This window comes from Sarcophilus harrisii, chromosome 3 (assembly GCF_902635505.1).
Source record: "Sarcophilus harrisii chromosome 3, mSarHar1.11, whole genome shotgun sequence".
In the NCBI taxonomy this organism is placed as follows: Eukaryota; Metazoa; Chordata; class Mammalia; order Dasyuromorphia; family Dasyuridae; genus Sarcophilus; species Sarcophilus harrisii.
In genome coordinates, this window is record NC_045428.1 from 82486838 (window position 1) to 82508308 (window position 21471).

Consider the following 21471-nt stretch of genomic DNA (forward strand, 5'->3'; position numbering starts at 1 on the left):
GTCTCCAGCATAATTCCTTGTTTACAATGTGATGCCATTAAATAAGGCATATATTTGTACAAAAAAGGTATTATAATCTATCTCTGCTTTGTACTTGCACAAAAAGCCTATGAAAAGAGATAGCCTGCACTAAATATTGCAAAGATAGAACAAGTGGTCCTAATAAATTACTCATCTTTTAGAAACACATTGCTTAAAGATGATGTGCTATTTACTTATAGAACAAATAATTTTATGATTCCTATTCCTACTTTATGATTTAAGTCCAAAATTAGGGGGGGGGGACCTAAAAGATTTAGGACCAGAGGAAGTCTATCAGAAGTCTTTTTACTTTATATTGTTGTTAGGGAAATAAATAATAGTCATAGGAATTTTTAGCCTCTGTTTTTTGAACTATTGCTATTTTTAGAATTTGTGTTTCTCCCTGCCACAGGGGGAAAAAAAAAACAATTCTTATGTTATCTTAATATCATTTAACCCACAAATAAAACTCTAAACCTCAAATTATAAAACAGTAATATGTAATTTTCCAACTTAGTTATATTTGTGCAGCTTTTTGTTTTTTGATTTATCCATGATTTTATGGTTTATAGTTGATTGTTCTTTTTGATTTTATTTCATATCTAATTTTTGCATATCAGCATATGGTAAAATATTTGCAGATGTTTTAAAGAATTATTTTGTCTAATTCTAAAAATATATCAGAGTTATGTTTTAGTGTCTCCAGAAATCTGCTGCTTTATAAGATAAAGACTTGAAGGATTTTTTACCCCATTGAAAGAAATAAAAATACTTTGGAAAATATTGTAAATATGGAAGGAAAGGAGAGTGTATCTTCACAAGGATCAATCCTTGTTCAACTCTTCTTTCCTTATCCTTTACAAAAGTCTGGGTTTATAAGGCCAAAAAAATTTTTTTTGACTTTCCATGTTTTGTTAGTAATCAGGTCTTGGAATATATATATATATTTGAGGTGGGTCGGAGGATGGGGGGACTTCTCAGAGGAAAGGCCTCTCAAGACAGGGATTACCCATGTATAGTTTACTGCACATGCTCAGTTAAAAATATTACATAATAAATATTTGAGTGCTGCCCTCTACCTATAATTTAATTTCTTGGTTTTTATTTTTTCTAATTAAGCAAATTTGGAAATAATAATTTTTAAATTATGATAATACACCAGGCATAATAGAATGAAAACTAAAGAGAAACAATTCATACCTTCTTAGTTTTTGTACAGAGATTCTATTTGTAATGAAGAACTTACTGTCTTAAAATAATAGTTTCAAGTAAAGTGTTTGAGCCAAGTTGCCTCCTCCCTCCTGAGAAATCAGTTAAGGATTATCATGTGAATTTGATACAGTTGTCTTTGCCTTTGTGACTGACACTGGAGTTGTTGGTTTATGTTAGCTCTTATTTCCTTCTGCTAACAATCATGTGATTTAGTTTCCACAGCCAAAGAGCAGTTTTTTATTTCCATCTTATTCCAAGCTAATAGCAACCTTGAAATGAAACAATGAGTAGAAAAACCACTTGGAGAAAGGTGGGATGGAAAAGCAGCGCACTTAAAATTTCCCAAATCATTTAAAGTGTGGGAAATATATAGTTTGATAGTACTTCACATTTTGATCACTTTTTTAAAAATTATGATTCATGCTTTACAATAGACTTTTGAGATAATGAAGAGCACTCTAAATCACAGGATTTTTTAAAAATTTGGACTATTTATGGGTTCTTTATTATATTTTATACAAGGATTTGGAGTCTTATAATAAATTATTTTTATTTGGCCATTATATAGTGATTGGGGTTGTTTGGATTCATAGAATGTACATGATAAATATCAATGAATGTTAATTCAGTTCTTAAAAGACTTATTGGAAATTTCCTGTGTAGTTGTGACTCATGTCTTAGAGAAAAATTGTTGATAAAGAGTACAGTTTGGGGCCACATTTTAAAATTATAATGTTCTTGAACTTGAATTCTGCCTCATTTTACCCTCTCTACCACTGAATTGCAAATGACTGAAACATCTTAAAATCAAAATACAAAATAATGACAAACATTTGTCTCTATATTTAGTTTGACACTTTCCAGTTGTGAAATCTGAAGCACTATGGCTATTTTTAAAACCATCATTCCATTAAAAGAATTGCACAGAAAAGACTTTTTTTTTTCTTTTAAAATAAGTTTTTATTGATGGCTTTTGTTTTTTCACACAATGATTTTTTCCCATATCTCTATCTTTCCTCTTCCAGAAAACCTTTTCATATAACAAATAGTATTTTTAAAAACAAAAAAGAAAAAGATCAGTACATTGAAGTCTGAAAATATGTGCAAGATACCACACTACACAATTTAAGTTTGAAAGTACTTAAATAGTTTTTGGTGACAATAAGTCACCATCATCTTTGGTCATCTTTGGTGAAGATAAGTTGATTATATATTCATAAGTTTTTATTTTTTCTAATATAATACATATTTCATAGGTTTAATTCCAGAACCATCATTTTATTAAAATCTTATCTTGAATTAACAGAAGGGAAAAAAAAGATCTTTTAAGTCATCTAATTCAATGGACTCATTTATTATGGATAGAGAGGTAAAGTGCCTTAGAGAGAATTCTGTGGCCTGTTAGAATGTAAGCTTCTTAAGGGCAACAAAAGACTGTTCTTGCTTTTTCTTTGTAAGTCCCAATAATTGGTTATTAGTTGATTGATTTCTTAGGCTTTATTTATAAATAAACCGCATTGAATTATATCCCACAAATCCAGAGGCATCTACCTATTTTCAACCTCCCATTATTTGTTCCAAAAGTATTACTGTATTTAATATGGTTACCATATATCCAAAACTATTCATCAATCTTATTTCTCCTTTTTGATGTTGAGAAAGTGATAGCTGCCTAGGGTTATATAGGATTTATCCTCTAATAATATGTTAAGCTACTTTTGTGCTGGTGGTTTCCATTTTGCAGTTCCAGAAATGTATGTATATTAGAGACTAATTGCTTCAAACATATTTTTACTATTGAGCTTTTATTTCAGTTTGCTATAAGAATCTGAAATATAACTTGCCAATTTGTTCCTCGAAGGCTTTTTGCTTAATATCTCCTGCTTAGAGAAGACTAAGATATTTGGATAAATATTGCCTTTGTCTATGGGAGAGTTTGATCCTCTCTGATTCAATCCCAAAGCCTTCCTAACTCCCTATTCTCTAGGATATTTCTGTCCTTCCTTTTTCTCAGGCTCATAACGTAGGTGTCATTTTCTATTCCTCACTCTTTACCTATTTCTTTAACAATAAAATGGGCATCTTAATGGTACCCAATTTCCAGAGCTGTGTGTGAAATAATATTGATAAAGAATTTAGCACAGTGCCTGACCCATTCATGCTTAATAAATGCTTGTTTCCTTTTCTGTTTTCTTTTCCTTCCTTCCTTACCTCCTTCCCCCATTTCCAATCATCTTTTGGATTATATTTTTATCTAGTGCTTGCCTAATAATTGTCTTCTTTCTCGTGAACTGTGACTTTTGTTTTGGGTGGATCCATGAGCTTTTAGTGAATTTCCATTGTCAAAGTAAATCTGCAGTTCTGCCATTGATTGTCTCAGAGAGTTTCCTGGTGGGGGGAGGGAGGATTACTGAGAGTTTAAGTGATTTGCCTAGCACATCTGTCACTGTGTGGCAGAGATGGAATTGAATCATCCTAGTTTTCTAAATTCTAAAGCCTGCTTCTCTAACCATATCTATTCTTTCTTGGCTTAAAATGCAGTTTTTAGCAAAATAGCTGGCCTACAGCTAATGTACTTTCATTATGATATATTTATGTCTTTAAAGCAAAATTTCTTTTCTCTTAGGAACCTAATCTTAGGATTCTGTAAGATAATAGAATAGTTGGGAATACTATCTGTCACCATGAAACAAATTTGCTTAATTAATTTCTTCATAGTTTCCCAAATTCGTTTTTATCTGATGTAGTACCTCAAACCCCTAGATGTACCTCCTGTCTCCTACCCATCACCACTTGGGATTCCATAAATATATTCAAGTCAGAAAGGATTTTGTTTCTGAATGAATTTAGGAAATGTTACATTAGAGGGGCTACTGGCACTAAAAGACTGACTCTCCTGTTGTCCTTACTCCCTCCCCAAAGCTCTTAATTGTTCTTCCCTGTACTGTTAAGTGAGTCTGCTACTTACCCCTCCTATTACCCACTGTTCCCCATCTGTTTCTGCTGTTAATGTGATCTGTGTCTAATATATATGTATATTCTTCCCTTCTTGCTTTTTCTGGTTTCCTACAAAATTCTTCATCTATGATTAAGTATTTACATTCAAGATAAGACCCAAAAAAGAAATTACTTTTTATTATTGTTAATAACAATTCATATTTACAAAGAGCTCTAAGTTTTACAAATCTTTTTTCTCCCAACAAACCTATGATTTAAGTAATAGAAGTATTATTCCCATTTTACAGATGAGGAAAGTGAGGCTCTGAGAAGTTAACTGACATGACCGTGATCACACCAATAAATAGTAAGTGAACTGAGATCTGAATCCAGGTCCCTGGCCTCCAGAATTGGGCTTCAAGTCATCCTGCCCTTCCTTATGAGCATTGCAACCACATTTTCTTCTATTTTTCCTGGCATATGTATGGTACTTCAAGTACACTGGATGTTCAATGAATGTTTGGGGGCCAATCTGGCAGCCCTTCTTTCTGTGGATCATCTTCATCCTTTGGGGTCATATGTTCTAAGCACTAGACAACCAACTTCTATTTAAAAGGGATTGCATGTGCATAATGAATCGGTGTATATCTGATTCCTTGAAAATGTTTCCTTTTTGCTTGTGTATATCTTAGGTTAGTTTTAAGTGAGAGTTTTGAGTAAAGTGAAGTGAACATCTACCATTGGCACTTCTTCAGAACCATTTTGGACAGCAGAAGCTTGTCAAGAAAAATTATTGTTTAAACTAAAAAATCTATTGCATTTATAAAAATGAATAAGGATCCAAATAATAATTTCTACCCAAGGAAGGCTGTCTTCAGATCAATTCAATCTATTTAACATTTATTAATCACCTTCCAGATGTTTACTGTGTTGTTATTAAGTCATTTTTCTGTTGTGTCTGCCTCTTCATGACCCCATCGGGGGTTTTCTTGGCAAAGATACTGGTGTGATTGCCATTTCCTTCTCCAGCTCATTTTACAGAGAAATAGGGTTACGTAACTTGCCCATGCTCACAGAACTAAGAGAGTGTTTTGAGTTCAAATTTGAACTCAAGATGATGAGTCTTCTGACTCCAGACCAGGCACTCCATGCACTATGGCTCCAGTTAGCTGCCCCATTCATTACTTTGTAATGGAAACAATGAACAAATAAGCACTCTAAGCCTAGGAACTTCCTTATAATCAGATTCAGGGACTCAGTGAATAAAATGCTTTCACTCGGAGTCAGGAAGACTTGAGTTCAAATCCTGTCTTATTGTACTACTGAGCTAGTCACTTAATCTTTGCCTGCCTCAGTTTCCTCTTCTGTAAAATGAAGGTAATAATACAACCCACTTCTCCAGGTTGTTGTGGGGGTCAAATGAAACAATATTAGTAAGACATTAGTAACCCTCAAAGCAGTTCTTAAATGCTTCCTTTTATTTGTTACATTTGCAATCAAAACCATTCATGATAATAGTTGGTTTTGTTGTGGCATTTGATGACTATATCAAAGGAGAAAGGAAATGGAAAAAAAGAGGTGTTTCAGAGTGAAACGTTCACTTGTGTTTATTTAGCTAATGTTATTATTGGTGATTATTAAAGTTCTACTAAACTAAAATGTCTACTAAGCTTTCCTCTCAGAAGGAGTTCTTCCCAACTCTGCCAGTACAAGGAATAAAGCTCCTACCATAACCTCTCATGCTGGCAGAGTGATGGCAAGTACATCTGCTTTGGGAAGGATCAGCCCTGCTCGGAAATTGCATTTGAGAAAGTGCTGAAAAGTCATTGCAAGCCTACCCACAACTGCTGTACCACACAACTGATTTAAAGGTCTTAAATGATTTGCTTTTAGTTTAAATCTAGAACCTCATTATGCGGCAATAAGCTTGTCTGGCATATTCCTAGGGCGTATATGCTCCTCCAGCTAAAGCCCTCAAGGGAGGGAAAGGAACCCTGAAGCCCAGGAGTGCTTGGCTAAAAGCTTTAGCTCACACTTTTGTCTGTGCAGCATTAAGTACAACAACAGCTCATTGGGGGCTACAGTGAGGCTGCCCGGGCTTCACCCTCCTTGATGAAACAACTTCTGCCAAGATTAGATGTTAGAGGGAAGTGAATGGAGAGTCTTTTTTTTAGGCTTCTAGAGAGCCCAGCAACCTAGGGACTCACATGCTTAAAACTATATTTAGATACCCATGGTGACAGAGTGATCCTTTAATTCCATGGCTGGGCTAAAACTGTTTATGTGATTAGCTCTGCTATTTCCTTCACTGTTATGCCATGGTGGTTTGACTTAAGCCTTACTCTGAATAAAGAAATTACTAGCCCACCTCATTTTATTTTCTCCCAAATGCTATTGGATTCCAAAGTTTTCCTAACCAAATCCTACAAGCTTGGTTGATTGCTTTAAATGAAAAGTAGCAAAGTGCTTGCTTGAAAGAGTGAATAATTCAAGTCTATCAAAGAAAAAACAGCTCTTTCAGTGAACATTCTACTAATTGGAAAGGATTTATCTTGAGTACTTATCTTATGAAATCGATTATTATAAGACTCAAATGACACGATAAACGTAAAGAGCTTTGTAAACCCAAGGCAATACCCAAACTGAGTCGTTATTTCAACAGATTGGTATCTTGGTGAGGGTGTGGGACTTGACCCTCAAGATGCTGTGGAAGCTGCGTCCCGAGGCAATGCACTCTCCTTTCTCTCTGCATTTCAACTTTCCTCTTTTGTAAAATGGGCAAGTTGGACTCAGAAACTTCCAAGACGGATTAAATGTTGATTTGGGCTTGTGATTATAGCTGGAAACCCTAGGCAAATCTTAGGCAAAATATTTATTTCCCCTGAAATCTTCTGATTTTTTGGGCTAACAAACATTTTGAAAGAACTTTTTATTTTCCTCCCAAACTTTCAGGTTTTCATTAAGGAGTAAGTACCGATGGTCCTTTCACAAGTCCATTTTCTAGATTATGTGGGTGAACATTGATTTAAACAAATACAAGATAACAGAGTTGAGATAGATTAAAATTAAGAGATTTATTCTATATAGACATTAAATCAGTGATACTTAAACAGCCACACTTTATTTTTTAAATTTTATTTTTAACACACATTGCTTTATGAATCATGTTGGGAAAGAAAATCAGAGCAAAATGGAAAAATCATGGGAGAGATTTAAAAAAAAACAACAGAAAAAAGAAGTGAATATAACATGTGTTGATTTATAAATCTTGTTGGGAGAGAAAAATCAGAGCACAAGGGAAAATCCATGGGAGGGATAAAAAAAGAAAACCAGAAAAAAGAAGTGAACATAACATGTGCTGGCTGATTTACTACATTCACTCTCCTTAGTTATTTTTTCTGGATACAGACACTACTACACTTTAATACTTTTAATAGATGTCTCCTGGGCTAAGGGTTTGGATCAAGCTGAGGCAGTCTTTTTTGGAAGCTACCTGAAATGAAGAAAATTGATAATGGTCATTGTCATAAGTATTTGCACTGTGCTTTTTTGGGATAATTTCCCACAGCAGATTTTTACCACAACTTAAACTTGCTAAGAAACAACCTGCCATGGTGGATAAAAGATATAGGAAGATCTGGATTTAACTCCTGTCTCTTCCAAATAGTAACCATCTCTTAAATCTTCATGCAGCTCTTTAAGACTACAAGGTGGTATGCTTGCCAATTGTATGTTCAGTGATAAAAGTATTATACAGTTGTTATTATGGCTTTTTTCAGTCAAGTCTGACTCTCCCATGATCCATTTGAGGTTTTCTTGGCAAAAGATATTGAAGTGGTTTGTCTTTTCTAGCTCATTTTACAGATTAGGAAACAGAGGCAAACAGGATTCCGTAACTTGCTCAGAATCACACAGCTAATAAGTGTTTGTGGCCAGATTTGAACTCAGCAAGAGAAGTCTTCCTGCCTCCAGGCCCTGCAGATTATCCACTGTGCCACTTAATTGTTCTTGGCCACTTAAGCTAAGTAGGTAGAGGTTTCTATTTTGAAGAAATCACACATCTGACAAAAAAAGCAAAACAGAATCAAAAAAACTTCTAGCTAATGGCAGCATTTCCTTCCTGTTCAGTGTAACAGGGTAGACTTTTATGTACCAAATTAATTTTTTTTTTTAATGCAGGGAGAAATTATCAGTTTGGCATAGCTAATTACTTTGGTACTCTATCTGTGGATTCATCCATGTAACTATTCCAGCAATGCAGATCACATAGCTTATTATTCATGACTTTTCCTTTGCAATGTATGACCATGCTCTTTCTACTTCAAACCTCCCTCTAGTTCTTTTGTCCTTGTAAGGATACTAATGGATTACTTGAACATCATTCATCTGTCATTACTACAAAGTGACCATCTCATTTTAATCATACATTTCTTTGAAGTTGTTGTTTACACTGCTTCTCCTTTGTCATTTCTTATTTATAACATGTTGCTGTCTGCTTGGGCCCACCACCCTTTGCCTTCCCTGGCTTTCTTAAATCCCAACTAAAATCTTGCCTTTCACAGGAAACCTTTCCCAATCTCTTTTAATTCTGTTAAATTAATTTTTTCCTATTTCTCTTCTATTATAGTTGGCTTCATATATATTTGTTTGCATGCTTTCTGCTTTATTGGGTCATCAGCCTTATCACTGTTTCTGGCATATAAAAGGTGCTTAACAAATGTTTATTGATTGAGTGATTCTGTGTTTTAAGACTGTGTTGTTAGAAACTATATGTAGTGATTCCCTTGTTTTTGATGGTAAACATATGTTTGTTATAAAAATCTTTGTAAGTTTTTTCTGTCTGCTTTTTTGTCTTTCCCAATTCATCCTTAAGTACCTCAAGATGAACCAATTTTTTTTTTGTAAACTGGGTTTTCCTTCAGGTTTTAAGTTATTTTATGAAATGATACTGCTTATAATCTTCCACAGTCCTCCTCCAAACAGTTTTATAAATTAGTTTACATTCTAAAACCTTTGGGGCATATCCAGAGTATTACCCTGTGAAAATACTGGCTTACTATAACTTCTTGATGGGAATTGTGAAACTTGGAAACTCCAAATAAATGTAATTTAAATCGGTTTCACATACTTAGAATTGTGAATGGACTCAAACAAGATTCTGTGAGAAATACATTGATGTGGTACAAAGATTGCTGGATTTGGTCTAAGAATATCTGGGCAGAAATTCCAGCTTTGCCTTGTTTTACTTAGGTAACATAGGTTAAGTCACTTAACCCTGGTGTGTCAGTTTTCTCCTTTGTAATATGAACGACATGATTAGATTAGCTGACGTCTAAGGTCCCTTTTGTAGCAATACCTATTGTTAGTGGAGGCTTCTCTTTTTCTGTCAATTAAATCACAAAGATCAAAAAAAGATGAATGTTTTTGTCACTGAAAAATAAGTCCCATGATGGAAAATTAATAACTTAATTTTTAAAAAAATGTTTTTTTAAATTTATGGACTATCTAAAATGTTTCTAGTGCATTTATAAATAGCTAAATTTTTTAAGTAAAGATCTGTAGAAATATGTTTCTAAATTTTATTTTGAGATTTTCAAATCTTCCCTTCTCTGCTTTGACTTTTGTCTTTTTTCTCCTTCTTGCTTTAAAAAGGCAATCAGGAATAAAGTAAAGAATACTAGCCTTGAAAAGATCTAAGTTTCAGCCCTTTAGCTCTTACTAGCTGTGTGAGCTTGAATGATTTACATAAACTCTCTTAGCTTGTTTCATTATCCATAAAGGATAATATTTACATTATGTATTTCACAAGAACTATGTATTTCACAAGATAATTTCCAGAAAATGAATTTTTAGCAGAGTTGATGATGATTATTTTTTAAAGGATGTTTTAGAAGATTTGTGTTTATAAAAAACTTTTTAAAAAATATTTCTATTGTTCCAGAAGAAATTAACCTGCATGTCCTCCAGTTTAAATTGTTGCATTAGAAATTCTGTGATCCTATTATAAAATAGATTTTGAGTTGGAAGGTACTTCTGTGATTATCTGGTTTCAGCCTTTCATTTTATAAATACAGAACTGAAGTCCAGAAAGGCTAATGACTTGGCCCAAATCACACAAGTAATAATTGGAAGAGGCAGAATCTGAACCCTGGTTCTCCAATTCTAAATTCTGGCCTATGTCAGCCTTTGAGAAGTAAGAAAGCATTTGCCCAATGGAAGGGTTGCAAATGTTGGCTAGATTCTTGAGCCAGCCTACAAAAACCCATTTAATTCCATTGTAATCTTTCTTTAAGGGCAAGAACTATGTCTGTCTTACACTTATACAAAATACTGGTCTCATCAACCACAGGCCTAATTTTGTGTTGTTGCTGCTGAATAGTGATAACCTCCTTCAGAGCCTCCACAGGCTTATGCTTAGTATTTACTTAATAAATATTGTTTGAATGAATGAAAGCAAGTTTCTAACTTATTTAATTTAAGTCCATCTGTAATTTGGAAAGTATGAAAGCATAAATCTGGAATTTTAAATAAAGTATTTTTTTCCATTTAATTGCTGTTTTCTTTGGCAATAAATAAATTAGAATTCAGATTTCTGAGAGGTTCGTTATGAATGGTATTTGCATAATATAGATTTGTTTTGTTTTTACTGAATGTATTCCTTTGTATATAATAGATGTACTTTGGACTGATTGCTATGAGGAACCACCTGGATCTATAATAAGAGCTCTTTTTGAGTAAATGAGCTAAGTTATGATAAAATTCCTAAGCCCTTTGAGAACTAATTTAGAAAATTTAGGTCCGCACAGATTTATCTGAAAGCTCTGGATCAGTTACATTTAGTAAGCATTCCTAGTGCTTCCTTAGTACTGGAGCTTCATTACTCCCTACATTTGGGGTTTGTTCTTAGGATTTACAAAGCAGTTTCAGTTACTTTTCATATCAATCACTGAATTCATGCATTTAGAAATAAAGGCAAAGACTGATCTGGGGAGCTATTGTCTCTGGGAGAACTAGAGAGAAATTAGGTTACAGTTTATCAATTCTTTTTTTCTTCTTTCCTGAGATGATAATCCTCTAGGTACAACCTAGCCATAAAGCTAAGTTCCTTTTTTGGCTTGGGATGGGTGGGTGGTAGGAGATGGGGAAGGTCTGCTTAGGTCACTTCCTTAGAGCACTAGCCTGAATTGAGATATGGAGACAATTCTCAGCGGGCCATTTAATATACACTTAGCTGTAAATAGTCGTCAGAGTCACAAAAAGGACTGTGAATCCTGTATGTCCCAGTAGGCAAGTTCTGCCAATGGTGACTTCTGTCATATAAAAACTTTAGGTTGCATACATGTTAGGAGACAAGTAATACTTGTGTCAATTTTCTCTGTTCAAGTCTCTCAGGCCCAGCTTAATTTTCCTTCCTCCTAAAAAATTACCTCTTTTCTTTTGACCATATTAAGATTTTCCAGTTCATGTTGTCTGATCTTTCCTATATATATACTTGTCACTACATACTCTTCATAAAATTTATGTGAATCTTGACCTTACTTGTGTCAAAAGAATGCTCCCTCCCTCTTGCAATTCCTTTCTATTTATACACGTAAATATTATATTCTATCCATCTCCATTGGCATATGTCTTACAAGATCAAGAATTCTTTGACTTTTGTCTTTGTATCATCTCCAGCACCAGGCACGATACCTATTTATTGAATTAATATGTACTCCCATCTCCCTTCTAACTCTTTCTTCATGCTCTTGATCCAGTCTATCCCACCTCTTCCAGAGCATTATATCATCAACACTTTCTTCACCACAATCCTGTGAGATAACTAGTACTAAAAACAGCATTTACACAGCACTTTAAAGAGCTTTGTATGTTATTTTTACCTTCACAACCACCCTGGCAATTAGGTGCTATTATCATCTCCATTTTATAGAAGAGGAAACTCAGACAGGCAGAGATTGAGATTTATCCAGGGTCATATGCCTAGTTAAGTATCCGAGGTCAATTTGAACTTGGATCCTGATTCTAGACACGAAGCTGTCAACTTCAACACCCAGTAAATGAGAAAATTGAGACTTAAGAGTTGAGATTTATCCTTAGTCACAGGGATAGCAAGTATGAAAGCCAGGACAAGTAGCAAGTATGAGACTCAAGCCTGCCAATTTGAGGTCCATCACTCTCTGTAGTCCCTAAAATTACTTCTTTGTGTTTATATCATTGGTGGGGAAATTGTAGCTTATGTGTTGTCTCGTCACCTTTCTTTATGGGACTCAGTCCAACAGATACTAGAAAATCACATTCTTATTTGTTTCACAGGGAGCTCCCTCTGGAGACAGTGAAGGAATTCAACTTTTTCCTGTGACACTGGACAGGATACTTGTCAGTTATTAAACTGAAATTTGGAAGTTGTCCTCATATTCTGGGACATAGTTCATCAGGCCACATGGCCTGGATTCATTTAGGATAGCTAAGTAATCTGTTGTACGAGATGAGTGAGATTTTTACTTCCCTTCTGGATTCCCAGTCAGAGTATAATTCTTCTGGGTAGAAAAAAGAAGGGTTAAAATAGTAAAGAAGTTTTTTTTTTTTTTTTTTTTTTTTTTTTTTTAAGCTATCCGTTATCTTTCTAGTGACATCAGAGGTCTCTCTGTTTCCTGAACAAATTCTCTTGGATTGATATTTAATTTTTTAGAAAATTTTTAAGTAATTCTTATTTTTGTCCAGTTATATATAAGCACAACTTTTAACATTCCTTTTAAAAAATTGAGTTCTAAATTTTCTTCCCCTCCCCCTCAATCTTTCCCTCTCTGAGACAGTTAGCAATTTGTTTTAGATTATATATGTGCAACCATGCAAAGCATTTCTGTGTTAATCATGTTGTGAAGAAGACAGAGAGGGAAAAAATAAAATGAAAAATAGTATTCTATCTACATTCAGACTCCATCAGTTCTTTCTCTGAAATGGATAGCATTTTTCATCAGTAGTCCTTTGGAATTGTGTTGAATCATTGTATTACTTAGAATAACTAAGTCATTCACAGTTGATTATTGTACAGTGTTGTTTTACTGTGTACAATGTTCTCTTGGTTCTGATCCCTTTATTTTGCATCAATTTGTGTAAATCTTGCCAGGTTTTTCTAAAATTAGCTTTCTTGTCATTTCTTATAGCACAATAGTGTGTTAGTCATATACCACATTATATATTACATGTCACATATATTAGTCATATCCCACAATGTATTCAGCTCTTCTTCTTGATGCACAATTCTTCAATTTCCAACTCTTTGCTACTACAAAAATAGCTGCTATAAATATTTTTGTTTAAATATATCTTTTTCCCCTTTTAAAAAAAATCCATTTTGAATCCAGGTCTTCTAATAGTGTTGAATCAAAAAGTATGCATAATTTTACAGCCGATTGTACATAGTTCCAAATTGTTCTCCAGAATGATTGGATCAGCATACTTGTCCACTAGCACTTCATTAGGTGTCTGTTTTTCCCTCATTTCCTCCAACATTTGTCATGTCTGATATGTATAGGATGATGTCTCAGAATTGTTTTAATTGCTTTTCTCTAATCAGTTGTGATTTAGGACATTTTTTTTTTTTCCCTGAGTATAGATAGCTTTGATTTCTTTATCTGAAAACTCTCTTTTCAGATCCTGTGCCCATTTATCAATTGGGGAATATCAGATATATACTTAATTTTAAAAAATTAAAAATTAATAACAAACTAATCTTTGGAAAGTACTTTTTAAAAATCATATTTTTTCCGTGTTTAAAATTCTGTATAAAGTGAGACTCCTTATCCTGGCATTTTACAATCTGACCCCAGCCTGCCACTCCAGCCTTTTTTTTCATAGTATATAACCTAAATTATATTCACTCTGATCAACTAGAAGTTCCAAAACATTGTATTTTCCTTCAGTGCCAATGTTAATGCCATTTTATCTGTTTAGAACCACCTTTCTTCTACCTTAATTCAACAAGACCCAGTTAAAATGCAACTTTCCCAGGATACCTTTACTGTTCACCTGTTAAGCTATGTTGCTATCTTGTGATGTGTTTTTTTTTTTAATTTATAGGCTTACCTCATATATGGTTATCCTATCCAATGTTGTTTAACAGTAATATCATTAATGCTGAAAGGGAGAACTGGTTGAGATAAACAAAATAATAGTCCTTCCTACTAGGCAAGAAAAATTCCCTACACTATTTTCCTATGTTTCTTGATCGACTATTGAGATAGGCAGATTTATTCTATAGCAATGATATCAGAATGATATCAAAAAAAGCAATATGCTACAGACAGCATATCGAATTTAAAAAATACAAATTAATATCATCTATGTTGTATTTTATTGTTAAACATTTCCCAATTATATTTTAACATGGTCCAGCTTCACTAGAGTGAGATTGACTTCTTCTTATTCACCCAACCAGCCTATTGGTTTGATCTGACTTGCCAAGTTAAAGTGAGACGATCCATTTATTTTACAAATGATACCTTTAACATATGTTTGGTTTTAGGTGATGGCTGGCCTGAGAGATAGAGCCTCGTGACACCATGTAAAATGCAACAGAAGTAACATTTGACCATTTAGAAGTATCCAGCTTTTTAAAAGTTGTGATCTGACCTGTGGTGGGGAGGTAAGGTCACTAGAATACTTTCTTTCCTGAATGGTTTGATGGCTTTCTTCCCCGACTCAAATCGAAGTTGTCATTCTCTACCAACACAAAAAAGGAAAGGAGTGGATGACGCTGCCTTGGAATGCCACCTCTGATTCACTGACACATGAAGAAAACCTCATGAGTTGCAATCATAGAGACTCAGAGAGCATCACAGGTGAGTTGATAGGTTTAAATTCTAGCTATATCTTAATGGCTAAAACTTTACCATACTATTCAGTTACACAAATCAGAAGAAAATGGCCAAGAAACAGTATCACTTTTAAACAAATGTGGCATTTGTTAATTATTATAAAGCACTTACAATGAGCTATGTACAGTTATGGATCAAATTCCATTAAAATATACATTTCAGTGAAAAAACTGTGTAACAATTAACCCTTAAGGATGGACTGGAGTTTTTTTTTTGTTTGTTTTATTTTGTTTTTAATGTGAACTATTCATCTCTTTGATAATATTAGCCTTTGTTGGTTGAATGAAGAGAATAAATGAAATTTGATAGTCAAAATATGGCAAGAATAAAATGCAAGTTGTGTTTAATATTTTTTTATTACATTTTCATATTAATTTAAGCTTTGGTGTGTGCAGCTTACATTCTTATCAGTTTAATAGTTTTGCTTGAGTTAGAGATTATCCTTTGCCATAGGCTTAGAATATGTTTTGTTTTATTCTCCAAAGGAATACTAGATTAAGGATGAAGAAGGAGTCATTAGCTCCCAAATCCATATCCCCAGAACCAAAGAAATAGGGAAAACTTTATAGTCCCAACCATGATTGTTATTTATCTTGCCATGGGATAGAGGTGGGGTATCTCTACTTGTGATCTCATTGGTGTAGGGAAGTCTCTTTGAGGAAATTCACAGGTCCAGTTTACATCTTCTCTGCAACATAAAGTCATAAAGAGTAGCCTGGGACACTGAGGAGTTAAGTGAGATGCCTGGGCGATGTGTCAGATATGGGGCTAGAACCCAAGACTTTCTCTTCATTTATTGTGCTATACTGCCACTCATCAGTTTTTAGGAAATGATTACTCCATTTTTCTCTGGAGCATAATATGAAAATTCATCAGATTTACATGGTATCTCTTTTCATAAGATGTTTGCTCCAATGAGGATATCCCTGAAGTTGAGTTGGTGAGCCTACTAGAAGACCAGCTTCCTCAGTACAAGTTACGAGTGGATTCCCTCCTCTTATATGAGAATCAAGACTGGACTCAGTCTTCTCGTCAGAGTCAACATGACTCTGACGCCATTTCTCCAGTCCTTGCTGAAGAGACTTTCCGTTATATGAGTGAGTATCACATATTAAGAAATTTGTGTCATATGAAATAAGAATATGTATTTTATATGTGTTGTAGATGTGATAGTAACTTTTTAAAATGCATATGGAAATGTTACTGCTCAGCATGACCTCACATTAACAGGTAGAAAATGTTCTCATTGGAAAAATTAAAATTTAGTTCTTAAGAGCCCAAGTCATTTTGAATATCTGGGGCAGGAAAAGTTGGTTTTCCCTCCCTTGTCTCTTCCATCTCATGTGTATTTCTCTTTAGATTGAGTGGAATGGTGTGAAAGGAACTTATTGTTTCTTATTTGTGGTAATTGAACTAAGTTGACCTGCCTGTTTGTCCCCCACATTTAATGCTCCTTTACATAGGTATTCTTAGTTTCTCACTTTTACCATGTCCACAGAATGCTACCACAGAAAGTCATGAAGAATTTTAGTACTTGGAGGTATAGCTGTTATAGTAGTGCCCAAGAAAAATTAATAACAAAATTATTCTTCTGTTTTAATCCAAATCACTCTTTGTAGAGAAACATACTAGATAGGCTAAGCCATACTTGTTCTGTTGTGGTGTTAGCAGACCCCAGTATTCTAAATTTAATATAAGATAGTGACTCCCATGAATGAGCACACTGTCACATCTAATTCAAAACAAAATTTTTTAATCAAAGTCAGGTTATGTTTTTTGATATCCTTTTTTATATTATTGTTTAGCAATTATGATTAAAATTAGACTACAGAGATCAATAGGAGAGCAATGACAGACAGGCAGTCACTTAGGAGGAAGTTTCTAAAGCCTGGTTAGTTGGAACAAAGAGGTGTAGGAATAGGTAGGGATTGGATAGTAGTTGGCTGTTTTTAAGAACCTCTTTTAGACAACTATTTTGGGCAACTTCTTGTTGTTTGGGGGCTTCAGGAGGAAGCTGATCAATTCCCAATCAAAGACAATTAACAGAATGATCACATCAGCTATTATAAATAGGTAACCCTTGCTCTGGAGCCCCCAGCAACAGGTATGGCCAACAGGCAATTCAGTTCAACAGTGAGATACTATATGGGATCAGCAGGTACGGGATGGGGGAGGTACAGAGACACAAAGCACAAAAGTTCCTGCCTTCCATGGGCTTCTTTTCTACTATGTAGATACAGCTTGTACCCTGGGAGGCATTGGGTGTGGTACACTGGGAAGACCACTGGTCTGGCATTAGACTGCCTGGATTCAAATCCTACATCTAGTTCTAATGATTAAATGATAACCAACATAGAGCACTTTAAGGTTTAAAAGTGCTTGTTGATGAAATTTGAGGTTCAGCACACCAAACAATGAGATTGATGTAGGCAATAAATGATGTTGATCCAGCAGTGTTACTACTGGGATTATATCCCAAAGAGATTATAAAGAAGGGAAAGGGACCTGTATGTGCACGAATGTTTGTGGCAGCCCTTTTTGTAGTGGCTAAAAACTGGAAACTGAATGGTTGTCCATCAGTTGGAGAATGGCTGAATAAATTGTGGTATATGAATATTATGGAATATTACTGTTCTATAAGAAATGACCAACAAGATGATTTCAGAAAGGCCTGGAGAGACTTAACACTAACTGATGCTGAGTGAAATGAGCAGGACCAGGAGATCATTATATACTTCAACAACAATATTATATGATGACCAGTTCTGATGGACCAGGCCATCCTCAGCAACGAGATCAACCAAATCATTTCCAATGGAGCAGTAATGAACTGAACTAGCTATGCCCAGAAAAAGAACTCTGGGAGATGACTAAAAACCATTACATTGAATTCCCAATCCCTATATTTATGCACACCTGCATTTTTGATTTCCTTCAAGCTAATTGTACAATATTTCAGAGTCTGATTCTTTTTGTACAGCAAAATAACGTTTTGGTCATGTATACTTATTGTGTATCTAATTTATATTTTAATGTACTTAACATCTACTGGTCATCCTGCCATCTGGGGGAGGGGGTGGGGGGTAAAAGGTGAAAAATTGGAACAAGAGGTTTGGCAATTGTTAATGCTGTAAAGTTACCCATGTATATATCCTGTAAATAAAAGGCTATTAAATAAAATAAAACAAACAAACAAACAAAAAAAAAAACAAATGATGACATTGAGGAGAGCAGCTGCCACTGAATGTTTGGGGTTCAGTCATGTGACAAATTCACAGTGACTTTTCTCTTTGGTAAAAGGTGGCTTCATCTATGAGAAGAGGTCACCTACAAAATGAAAAAGTAAAATAGGTACCAGGATTGGTAAATATGAAATAGATTTGGAAGAGCATGTCAGTGAGGAAAGGGTTTTTAATGATTAATAATGAAAAAGATGAGTTCTTCAATAGAACTCACAATTAACCAGGAGAAAGGGAATATGCCATGAGATAGGACATGCCATTAACTGGCAGGATAAATCCTAAAAGGGCTTTAGCACCTTAAAAGTTAGTTAGCTATAACAAGGAGAAAGACACCATAGGGCATAGTGGGGAAGACCAGCAGGCAGAATACAGTGGCGGGTGGGCCTTGGGCAGATCTACAAGAGAGATTGAACCACAAGGGTTCATCATCTGCTTGTTTACAGGAAGGTGGGGTTGCCCGACACCCCCCTGGAGGTGGGCCTGAGCAGATGGCTGTCAGTGCCCTTCGCTGTTCGCCTCAGGGAGGCTTTCTCTGTCAACTCACCTAGTGACCCAGGATCTCATCACCTTGGTGTCTTGTTGCTTTTAATCCTCACAGCCACCCTCTTGGCAGGTGTTGTTATTTCTGTTTTGCAAACGAGGAAGCTGAAGTAGGTAGACCCAGTGACTTGCCAAGGGCCTTGTGGCCAGTGAGGGTTTGAGTCAGGGTTCCTGTCTGCAAGTCCAAGGCTCTGGCCACTCCATCCTCCTTTGTGTCCTTCTGGGTCTCCCTTAACCTCCTCAGGCATCAATTTCCTTGTTGACAAAATATGGGTTAAACAAATGACTTCTGGGTCTCTCTTCCCTCTAGATCCATATTCTGGGATAATCAAAAGGGAGGAAAGAGATAAGCCCAGTTGTGGCAAGAGCCATTACTGAATAGAAATAATCATGTTTGTTTTCACCAAGAGAAAACCCAACTCCTAGAGAAATACTGTTATCTATCTGGGAAAGGTTAATTTTGAAAAAGGAGCTTGGAGGGCCCCGGGGAAAACTTGGGCTAGCCTTGGCCCCATACAGCCTGAAGTGTAGCAAGAAGTGGAGTCTGCTTCTGGACCTTCTCCCCATAGAGATCCTGTTGCAGCAGACTCCAGCTGCCATAGTCTGAGGAGCAGGCCCCTGTTTTTCTCCATTCTTGACAAGACAACCAGCACTACCTTTGATATGTCCCCAGAAAACTCCCCAGGGGCCTGTATGAATACACAGAAGGAGAAAGACAATACAGGAACTATCTGGTTGTGTTTAGCAATAGCTTGACCTCCTGGAAGTAGCTGCCACCATTGACATTACTCAGCTGCCAGGCCCAAAGACTTATCAGTGACCCTGCTTCCTTTGAAGATTTGTAGCAGGCCTCCAGAAGAGCTATTTGTGCCAAAAGCACACTTACTCAGATCCAAGTCCATGCGAAAGAGAAAATGGTAGGGCATTTGGGTCCCATGAAAACAGTCCCTAAAAGTCCCCTTTCTTTTTATTCCTACTCTCTTCTCCTTACTGGTTTGTACAGAAATGTCACTTACTATTAATGCCAGAGGAGAACGAACCACTAGAAGCTAAACAGTTTTATATGACTGGGGAAGGGGCTTGTTGAGGCAGAATGAGATGTGCTATGTACTCTTGACTGAATAAAATGGGATTAGGGGAGAGAGGGGGAGACTTTATAAGATGTAATGACCCTGGGGAGGGTTGGAAAGGAGAGTGGAAATAGAGGTGTGTATATAAATATTTAGTTGATTTGGGACTGGGGGGAAAAAATCTGACCCTGACCCCCATAGAAAGTCTCACCCTTCAGTGCTGAAGGCCAGACTGGCAATTAGGGCATAAGAATTGAATTGGTTGTTTTTATTTCTCATGCCTGTGATTTTTATATGTATATCCATTCATTTTTATTCATTTTGGTTTGCTGCCCTCCATCAGGAATGTCTGTACATTCTGGGGGCAGGAGAAGGGAGACAAATACAAGGTAACATGAGTAGAGAAGAGAACACCTACATCTGGGGAAGAATTTGAGGGAGATCAGGAAAAGCTTTATATAGGATGTAGCACATGAGCTGAGCTTTGAAAAGAAAAGGAGAGGAGGATAGATCACATTTCAGGCGTGGGATGGTTATGAGGAAGCACAGAGGTAGGAGACAGAATGCTGGATTCAGAGAACAGATGGTAGTCCTATTTAGCTGGAACATGGAGAGTATAGATAGGGGAAATGTAAAATAGTCTGGAAAAGAAAGGACATTGGAACTAGCCTTTAAATGCAAAGTCATAGCATTTGTATTTTAGCTTGGAGTGCAAATTTTTTTTAAACAGGGAAGTGCCCTGAGGCTAATATAATAGAATGTTAGGAATCATAGAAGAGGGAGCTCCAGAAGATGGCCTCCATTTTTTCAATAAAATAGGAGGTGAATCTGTGTTAAAAGAGAAGGGGTGATTGCTGATATGCCCAAAAGGCTATAAAACTATGCATACTCTTTGATCCAGCAGTCTTATTCCTGGGTCTGTATCTCAATGAAATAATAAAAATGGGGAAAGGACCCATATGTGCAGAAATATTTATGGCAGCTCTCTTTGTAGTGGCAAAGAACTGGAAACTGAGTGAATGTCCATCAGTTGGAGAATGGCTGAATAAATTATGGTATATGAATGTTATGGAATATTATTGTTCTATAAGAAATTATGAATGGGCTGATTTCAGAAAAGCCTGGAAATACCTGCATGACCTGATGCTGAGTGACGTGAACAGAGCCAGGAAAACATTGTACTTAATAAGTTTATGTGATGGTCAACTGTGAAGGACTTGGCTCTTCTTATATACTACAGCAGAAAATTTTGGAAAACACAATTCCAAAAGAGAAAGGGAAACTTACAGCCAATCATTTACCCTCCAAAGCCAGGTAAAATCCAGCAGAGACAGTGGACCTTTAATGGAATAAAGTACTTTCAACATTTCTGATGAAACGACAAGAAGTGAGAAGGAACTTTATAGTGGCCAGAAACTGGAAACTGACTGGGTGCCCATCAATTGGAGAATGGCTGAATAAATTGTGGTATATGAATATTATGGAATATTATTGTTCTGTAAGAAATGACCAACAGGATGATTTCAGAAAGGCCTGGAAAGACTTACATGACCTGATGCTGAGTGAAATGAG

At 35.6% G+C, this 21471-nt stretch overlaps 1 protein-coding gene across 5 annotated transcripts in view; it reads left to right on the top strand.

Moving 5' to 3' along the window:
- TRAK2 (trafficking kinesin protein 2) overlaps nt 1-21471 on the top strand; it is a 68276-nt gene that overhangs the window by 7300 nt on the left and 39505 nt on the right. For 2 of the 5 annotated variants that reach the window (XM_031958331.1, XM_031958330.1), the window contains 3 exons: nt 4479-4537; nt 14696-15011; nt 15950-16144. In XM_031958331.1, the coding sequence (XP_031814191.1) occupies nt 14921-15011; nt 15950-16144 (286 nt within the window). In that variant the 5' untranslated portion in view covers nt 4479-4537; nt 14696-14920. The remainder of the gene's footprint in view (nt 1-4478; nt 4538-14695; nt 15012-15949; nt 16145-21471) is intronic. The other 3 variants (XM_031958333.1, XM_031958332.1, XM_031958334.1) reach the window with 2 other exon arrangements.